Genomic DNA, 9892 nt, shown 5'->3' with positions numbered 1-9892 from the left:
CTATTTGTAATGTTTTGTTCATGATTCTGCTGATTCCTGGGATCCATTAACTCACCCCTATTTCCAGTTTGTTGACTTTATGGTTTGTTAACCATTCATTAATATGAGTCCCCTTTCATGACTCTTTGACTCCCAGTTTTTTGAACCAGGGAACAAAACACATAGTGTATATGTATGAGTACATTTATATAAAACATAATAGAAAATATTTATTTAATACATTTATATAACATATATGATATGAATCAATCTTCCAGTCCAATCTGCTCCAAATAATTTCTAGGATCACAGATTTAGAACTGGAAGACAATTTATTTAAGATGGGATTTAACCCATAGGCCTTAATTGCAAATCTAGTTGTCTTTTCACTTTATCACTCCACCTTTGAAGAAAGGGAAAGAGTGAATATGATAAATGGTAATTGAGTCTCTTTCCCAGTAGAGAGCCCCTCCCTATTCCTAGCAACATCATCACCCCTCCTCCTCTTGAGCCCTGAGGTTCCATGAGTTTCAGTGTCTATAATATTATCCTAGAAGAGTACTTGAAGCTAAATTCTCCTTTTCCCATCCTCTGTTCTCATAAAACAGGTTACGTAATCATGCTATATTGTATGTTCTTCCATACTGATACTTGTCTCACTGTTCTCACACAATAATATTTAAAGCAAAGCCATCATTTAGTGTCTAGTGTCTAGTGTCCTCAACAAGAGATAAAGAAACAGCAGGTAGGTAGACATACCACAAAAATAGAGACAAGTTGATGAGAGGTAGACAGATAAAGACAGAGAATGTAGAAACAGATCATTATAAGAACCACTCACTTGCATGCAGGTGGCATCTTGGCAGCTTCAGTACTGTCCTGCCTACATAAAGGTTATTGCAATGACAAACATAGTTACTGGCCCACAGTCAGAAGAATGTACTCCCTGAGTTGTTTGTCCAATAGTGAGTATGAGTTTGCAGTGAGCCATTCACACTTTGGCCTACCTATCTTCAAGACCAAGAACACACATTTTTATGATAGCTACTCAAAGGTAAGTTTCCATAGTCTATAGCATTGCTTTCCTTTGTGGGAAAACAATGTTCCAGATAGAAACAAAACTGGAACCCCCCCACTCCTCCTGAGGGCATGGTGCTTTAACTGGAAAAATTATCTCTAGATGAAAATCTGGGCTGTGAATGCAAAAATTGACAACTAGACCATCCCTCACCCCTCTCCATCTGTTACTGGTTTATTGTTTTATTAACTTTTGTGCCAGGTTCTAAAGCAAAGGATATATTTTGATATTTTATCATAAATTACTATGAAAGGATGTCTCATTAATTAATCAATTGGCTCTGAGTTCTCACCCTTGTGCATAAATAAACTAGAAAAATCTCTTTTCCCATAAACTCATCTCTCAGTATCAAATTCCTGTCTCAGGGGGTTAGCTAAAATTGAAATCATTAACTAAATGACCAGAATCACCAAAGCTTCGGTATCCCCAGCAATTCTTGAAATCCCCACTATTACCATGTTTCCCTGATAATAAGACCTATCCCGAAAATAAGCCCTCCCCCGAAAATAAGCCCTATTGAGATTGCTACTGTAGTGAAGGTGATCCCCTGCACTACATGCTACATTACGGTACCCTCTGTATGCATCCTTTCCCCCTCCTCCCTCCTCCTCCCCCTGGGTGAAACCCACGCGGTGTTCCAAGCTGCATCCAATCAAAGCTGCAGCAGTGAGCGCGTCATCCTGTTCTTCCCCAGTGATTTGCTGGCGCCATTGAGAGCAGTGCCGCAGAGGAGAGCTGAGGCAGGACAACATAAAAACCCGGAATGTAAGCGGGAGTGAGGGGGCATGATGGAAGATAAAAGGGGCATGATGGAGGATAAAAGAAGAACTCAGGGGGCATCATAGAGGATAGAAGGAGCACTCAGGGAGCATGATGGGGTTAAAACATTATTGAGGGGCATGATGGAGTGAAAAGAAGGACTGATGGTCATAATTTTATTATTCTGTCTGCACGGGTCACCTGTGTTTTGGCAATTCATTTGGATGGAAAGAAAGCCACACCTCTAATCATCAATAAGAGCAAGAAAGATAAAATTGAACGTGTATCAGGCATTTACGTTCTTGAAACTGAAAAAGCCTGGTGTACACAAGCCTATAAGAAAGTGGGTTGATTTAATGCTGCCACTTGTTATGCGAGGTAACCAAAGAGGTCTAATAATCTGGGACTCAGCCAGCACTCACCGCGCTAAAGAAATGAAGAACTTCCTTGCAGAGAGAAGAATAGATCAAGTAATGATTCCTGCAGGAATGACTGCCTATCTCCACACCCTTGATATTGCAATAAACAAGCCATTCAAGGACTATTTGTCCATGGAAGTCAATGACTACATTGAAAAAGAATGGAAAGGAATCAGCGTGGAAACTTTGTGAAGCCCTGTCTGCAAGAAGTCATGACTTGGGTGAAGAAGTCATGGGATAAAATTACTGACAGCTGTGTCACCAAGGCACTACGAGCAGGTTACCTGGACAAGACATGTTCATTTAAAAAGAGCTATATTGCTGGACATGCCAGATTGGGTCCACTTCTTCTGAAGGAAATAGAGGCGCAAGACATCCAGGATGGAATTCAGGGTATGGACACTTATGACGATGCTGTTGAAGAAGATGACATGATCATTATTGAATAAAGGTACTTTTTTTTGTTTACATTTACCTGTTTATTAAAATTACTGTCAATGATCATTAAAATAAGCTCTCCCGTGAAAATAAGCCCTCTGGTGTTTTTCTGTTCAAAAAAATAATAAGACAATTGGGGAAACACGGTACTTCTCTCAGAATGGCAATCAAAGTCTTTGCAGAATCCTTCTCAGATTTTCTCCACAGAACACCTTCTCTACAGGATAAGTACTGAACTACTCTCAAAATGTTTCTTTAGTCTTTCGGAAAAATAAGCTTACTTCTTTTTTTCCCAGGAAAGAATTCTCTTAGTCCTTTCTTTCTGTGCCTCACCATCTAGCTCTCTCCAGACAACAATGAAATTTTAAGCTTTTATTCCTTCAAAGTCCAATAACAACATCCATTATCTCTATGGAAGGGTACTTTGGAGCTAAGGGTTATAATAATAATAATCATAATTAGAAGATGATACTAATAACAACTAATGGCTCAAATATATTTAGAGTTTTAAGGTTTACAAAGTGTTTTTCCTTGTAAAAACACTGTAAATCAGGTTGTACAAGTATTATGACCTTCATTTTACAAATGAGCAATTAAGTTGTTCAAGATCACAAAGCTAATAAAAATGATAGTTGGAATTTGAAGTTAGGCCTTCTGAAGTCAAGCCTAGTACTCTTCCTAATATACAAATATTACCTCTTAGTATGACCTCCTCTGTCACCAGAGATTCCTGTTTAGGGATCCTGGAGGCTTCAAGCTGTCAGAATAGAATAAATTGGCTCTCTTATTTCCACCGAAGGGCCTTTCATTAAGTACATAATCCAGTCATTACCTCTCAATAGTATTCCATGTATTGAATTTTTCCCTAACTCATTAAAACTTATCTTTCCTATATAAATATAAAAATTATATAAAACATAATAGAAAATATTTAATACATTTATAAAACATATATGATATGAATCAATCTTCCAGTCCAATCTGCTCCAAATAATTCCTAAGATCACAGATTTAGAACTGGAAGAGAATTTATTATCTCTTGAGACTCTGATTTCCAACTTTTTAAAGTATTGGCTAATTAATTTAATAAATTAATTTGTGCCAAGGGGTTGATGTAGTTTAATCTAGATAAGTAGCTAGCATATTTGCATTTTAATATGGTTCATTTATTATTTAATTAGGTCCATGCCTAATCCCACAAGACTAAGAATGGAAATTTCAGATGTTGTGGAAGACTTAAAAGGAATATACTGTATGGGACTTTGAGTTTACCTTAAGCATTTTCATTGACCTGAGAATCAGGAAACATTTTCCAGTGCTGACTCTGGTCCTAAGTTTCTCAATGATCTTGAGCTAATGTCCCTAGACCTCAAGTTCTATATTTATAAAATGTGGTTGGATTTTGTTATGGGCCAGAACTTGAAACAAGGTGCTAAGTCACTGGAATTAATAGAGACAATGCTTATGTACTTCTTTAGAGTTCACATCTTTAAGAGAGTTCACACCTTTGGGAGAGTTTACACATTAGAGTTCACACATTTAAGAGAGGATATATAGGGAGAAGCTCCCACAAGCCCATGAGGGACTTCTGGAGATTCACAAGTCCAGGAGATTCACAAGTCAGGACAAGTCCACTAGAAGAAGAGTCTACTAGAGGAGGAGCCCACTAGAATCTGGCAAGCCAGATTCATTCCATTTTCCACCCCTGTGTTGGCTGGAGGCATTCAGAGAAAGGTAGAGGCTGAAGATAGAAGATGCAAAGGACTAGCAGCAAGAGTTACTGGAACCAATCATTATTGATCAGAGAAATGCAAATTAAGATAACTCTGAGATACCACTACACACCTGTCAGATTGGCTAAGATGACAGGAAAAAATAATGATGAATGTTGGAGGGGATGCGGGAAAACTGGGACACTAATGCATTGTTGGTGGAGTTGTGAACGAATCCAACCATTCTGGAGAGCAATCTGGAATTATGCCCAAAAAGTTATCAAACTGTGCATACCCTTTGATCCAGCAGTGTTTCTATCGGGCTTATATCCCAAAGAAATACTAAAGAAGGGAAAGGGACCTGTATGTGCCAAAATGTTTGTAGCAGCCCTATTTGTAGTGGCTAGAAACTGGAAAATGAATGGATGCCCATCAATTGGAGAATGGCTGGGTAAATTGTGGTATATGAATGTTATGGAATATTATTGTTCTGTAAGAAATAACCAGCAGGATGAATACAGAGAGGACTGGCGAGACTTACATGAACTGATGCTAAGTGAAATGAGCAGAACCAGGAGATCATTATACACTTCGACAACGATATTGTATGAGGATGTATTTTGATGGAAGTGGATTTCTTTGACAGAGACCTGAGTTTCAATTGATAAATGACGGATAAAAGCAGCTATACCCAAAGAAAGAACACTGGGAAACGAATGTGAACTATCTGCATTTTTGTTTTTCTTCCCGGGTTATTTATACCTTCTGAATCCAATTCTCCCTATGCAACAAGAGAACTGTTCGGTTCTGCAAACATATATTGTATCTAGGATATACTGCAACATATCCAACATATAAAGGACTGCTTGCCATCTAGGGGAGGGGGTGGAGGGAGGGAGGGAAAAAAAATTGGAACAGAAACGAGTGTCACTATAAAGTAATTATTAAATAAAAATTAAAAAAAAATTGGAACAGAAACGAGTGCAAAGGATAATGCTGTTAAAAAAAAAAAAAAAATTACCCTGGCATGGATTCTGTCAATATAAAGTAATTATTAAATAAAAATTAAAAAAAAAAAAAAAGAGTTACTGGAACCAAGGAGAGAGAGAGAGAGGCCTCTAAGAAAGCTAACTGGGCTATTTTGGAAGAGACAATAAAGGACTGGACTTTAACAGCTTGGCTGCATTTGAGGTGATTATTACACAGAACTGAAATGAAGGCTGCTTTCAGAAGCCCCCAAGAAACCTGCTCCCAGAGAACATTAAATTTTGGAGAAGAGAACATTACAGGATTTAATGATTTCTTTCTTTTTTGGGGGGAGAAGGGGAACTTAATGATTTCTAAAACCATCTCAGCTGTAATATTCTATTTTTCTGTCACATGCTTCTATTCAAAGAGATGTTCAAAGACAAGTAAAGTATGTTCCCTCACTTTGTCCTCTTTTCTACTGCTCCAGAGCATTGAGAAAAAATTTGGAACTATCTGACAAATAGGAGAGCTGAAGATACAGGCTATTTGATGAAATGGCAGAGAAGCTAGCATTTATAAAATAGATTTTTATGTAGGTTCAGTAAGTTCAGTAAACACATAGGTGATACACCTATCACTCTTGCTACATGAACTCTGAATGCAAGATCATTGGGATCCCCAATTTAGCCATATAATCCACGATGCTATTTGGGTTAATATGCTCCCAAACTCATCCACAAGATCTACAACTTAGCAAGGTAATATACTAAGATAAGAAACCAGGAATCCTATCTCCCATATTGCAAAACTGTTCAGATATTTATATTGGAGCCAAAATACTAACTATATAATTTCTTGCCAGCCCTCATCTCTTCAAAAAACTACAGAATATTCTTAGTCTTTACTTCTTCTAAGAATTGTGATTATACCTTTCTGACACCTGTATTTCTCTCTAACCATTTTGTCTACCCAAATGGCTCTCCTTGTCTTTTTTCTATAAAGATACCTTCTCTAAAAAGCTTCTTAGGCTTGGGAGAGAAGATATTCTTAGAACTGGGCTGAGTCAATCCTGGACTCCCAGGGCCATTTTGCTTTATGCTAATAATAGTTGTCCTGTTTCTTGTGTTCAGTGGGTATCTTCTCTGGATATGTCATTTAGGTCAGGTTAGTCCAGGACAAAGTTTCCCTAAGTTGGGAGTCTTGGTTCTCGAATGTGGAAACTCCAGACTGTCTCACCCCTCATACCATGGATAGCCAGAAAAACCAAGTTTGGGTGTTTAAGGCCTAAGGGTCTGAATAGGGGAGCAACTAAAGGACATCTAGTTTCAGGGAGACTAGAACTTTTCTGAAATTATATGGAAAGTAACCCATTGCTAGATGATAGTGAAATCAGAACGACGATGTGTAAAGAGGTCTATGGTGAACAAAGGGAGAACCATGCATGGTTGAGGCATGACTATAACAGGTGAGTTGCCATTTATTTCATCCATATAACCAACTATTAACTGTCTTTGTATCCTTGGGCAAGTGTGTATCATTGAATCTCAGTTTCCTCAACTGGAAAATCAACTGCGTGATAACAACACCCTCCCCCCTTCCTTAACTTGTAAAGACAATATGAGGTAATGGATTTGAAAGTACTTTTAAAAGTAAAATGTACTGTGTAAATATAAATTTATTACTATATAAAGATTTATACATGTATTATAAAAATAAAATCTCCCTCAGAAAGAACCTAGAATTGGAAGACAGGCAAAAATCAAAGAAGTATGAACATAAGTATTATTCTGTTTCTTCCTTACTCCCGTGCCTTTCATTATAAAGACCCAGAAAAAATATGGAAACAAAAGCTCCATGTTGAGGAGATGGTATAAGAAGGATCAAACTGAAAGGAAGTGTATTGCTATTACCTCAGAAGTTTTAACTCCTCTGCCTTATTAGCCTTTTTCTACCAGATCCTGTTCAGCCTGCTGGGGACTCCATGACTCCTCCTTATTACACCCCACAATTAATCCAGACTGCCTCATACCTAACAGACCATTCATAAGGGTTTCAAGGCTGAGGAACAGAAGCAGATCATCATAGACTTATAGGTAGAAGGTATCTTAGAAGTCATCTGGTCAAACTCCTTACTGTACAGATGAGAAAACTGAGACCTAAGGAGGTTGTGACCAGTCCAGTTCCATGCAGGAAGTGGCAAAAATGAGAATAGAACTGAGGTCTTTTGACTCCAAATCAGCATACTTTCTACTAGACTATTTTGAGGAGTGGAGGTAAGGAAAAGGGATGCAAACTGGCAATTCTTTAACTTTCCTCAAGATACACATATATGGACACACATGGTCCATGTTACATACTATCCCTTTTCAACAAACACATACACATGCATACACAGATACAGCCAGACTATACATCTCCTTCTTTCCACACATGGGCCCATTTTTACTGTATGTACTGTTGGAAAAAATCAAGCATTTAAAGAATGTATCTAGAGGGAGTAGGGATAGAGTCAAAGGTTTCTGGAAATACTTACTATAAAGAATAGTATACAGAGTAAGAGTAGCAAAGCTGCCTCTTTCGAGCACTGATATTCCTTCTCTTCTTCAGGGATTCTTATCTTCAGCACTTGTATTGCTGCTCCCTATTTAGTGTTGGAAAATGCCCTTTAGCCCAGTGCCCAAGCACTCTCCAGGATCCCATCCTGTGTTATGACCTTCTCCAGTACTGCAAAATTCAGCAACAAAGGGCATGATCTCACAATGGCTCTTTGGAAAGCAAATGGTCCCTTGGAGTGGCAAATAGTCATGGGGGAAGACAAAGGAGATACAGAAATCTCTTCAGTGCCAGCTTGGCATTGACATTTGGGCTTATTAGGAAGACTGATCACTAATGATGAATTTTGGTTTATTATTTCTAGCTCCTCTTTTAGGCCTTTACCACCCCATTCTTTGCCATGTTTCAGAATTCATAAACATTTTTCTTCCTTTTTTCCCTCAGCTGCTCTGGCCCATTGTCATTGAAGAAATATATGAGAGTCACTTCCTAATGTTTCTGCTTGACTTGGTCACAGCTATAGCCATAGATCAAACCACTAGAAGCTGCTGAGTAGCACCTTATCTACCTCCTAGGCACTGGACACTTTGAGAAAGTTAAACCTACAGCTGGTGAACTATGTCAGGCACACCTATTAACCAAAGCTGTGGAAGAAAGAGACATTTTTCCGAGAGCAGAAAAAGTTGGCATTGAATTTTGTGTACTGGGGTATTCACTGTCCTAATAATCCTATGCAATAGTTGACAAAGCCAAGGGAGTTCTTTAAAAAAAGTAGAACAAAGGCCAAAAGCCCTCTGGAAATCCATAACTAATCCATCTCTTCTGAGTCAGTCTCAAGGATACCAAGGCTATGGGGTTCATTCAACCAAGTATTACTCATCTATGATGAATACAGAATTATATTCATTCTGTGAGTTGCACATATTCTACATCACACACCCCTGTCTTTTCCCTATTTTGCATAGCAAGACTCCTCAGAAACAGGTATCCTACACATGAAAACTAACTTTACATCTCATTGACATCTTGTCTCTTCATTGGAACCATAAGCTTTTTGAAGTCAGAAATTGTTCGACTTCTGAGCAGCACCTGCAGCTCATAGGGACAGTGACTTAAACATGACAGATATACAACTGTTTGCTGATTCACTGGGCATCACCAGGAGTCCCAGGGATGCCCTCTGTACAGCAATTGTATGAAAAGTAGTGGATAAAGGAAACAGAACCTCTGTTCCTCCAAGAAAATTTCCCAGCTCCAGCAGTCCCCTCTATCATTCTTTTCTTTTTTCCCTCCTCTTCCTCTTCTTCTTGCCCCTATTGGAACAAATTACAGGAACCTTTTTTGTGCCAAGCTTCCCAATCTTGGTCCGTTGGTCAGTTGATAAGATCAATAGCCAAGGTCTTAGAAAAACGTGATGTATAGAGCTTTCCCTTGAACATGGGTTTCCACCATCCTCTATTACAGAGCTTTAAGTGTTGACTCAGTTCTCTCCTTGGTTGCCAGTCATCACTGGATGGTCCACTGGATCCATGCTATCTGTTCCTCAAATGCTATTGCTCCTCAAATACATACTCTCAGTAAAGAATCCATCCAGCTCTTGGATCTATTGGTCCAAGGATCCTTCCAACTTTTATCAGCTATGTCTCTCCAGATTTATGAAAGCCATATTGACTCCATCAAGGCTCTAGTTCTTTGGAGAGACGAGAAAGTTCTTGCTGGTTGTCAATGACCTTCAGCTGCTGGATATATGCCCGGGCACTGGCCAGATTTCGGGCACTCAAGGATTGCTCTGAACCTGTTGGAAAAATTCAGATCAAGAGGCCAATGGGATTGAGTCGTCTTTTTAGATTCCCTCACCACCTTTGAAAATCAGATTCTCCTTATTTATAGCTTTTCTCAGCCTCCACCAAATTCCTCCCCAAAGCCAACACCCCCCAGAAACTATATTTCTCTTTTCTTCTTCCTCAAGTCTCTGGAATCCTACC

At 38.7% G+C, this 9892-nt stretch overlaps 1 protein-coding gene across 3 annotated transcripts in view; it reads right to left on the bottom strand.

Annotated features, from left to right (window-relative positions):
* Positions 1 to 6799: 6799 nt before the first annotated feature.
* Positions 6800 to 9892, bottom strand: part of RAPGEF3 (Rap guanine nucleotide exchange factor 3) — a 30790-nt gene continuing 27697 nt past the window's right edge. For all 3 annotated transcript variants that reach the window (XM_051961117.1, XM_051961119.1, XM_051961118.1), the window contains exon 27: positions 6800 to 9702. In XM_051961117.1, the coding sequence (XP_051817077.1) occupies positions 9584 to 9702 (119 nt within the window). In that variant the 3' untranslated portion in view covers positions 6800 to 9583. The remainder of the gene's footprint in view (positions 9703 to 9892) is intronic.

Source organism: Antechinus flavipes, chromosome 5 (genome assembly GCF_016432865.1).
Source record: "Antechinus flavipes isolate AdamAnt ecotype Samford, QLD, Australia chromosome 5, AdamAnt_v2, whole genome shotgun sequence".
NCBI classification, from domain to species: Eukaryota; Metazoa; Chordata; class Mammalia; order Dasyuromorphia; family Dasyuridae; genus Antechinus; species Antechinus flavipes.
Note: the sequence above shows the minus strand (reverse complement) of the source record. Positions and strands in the feature narration are given on the sequence as shown.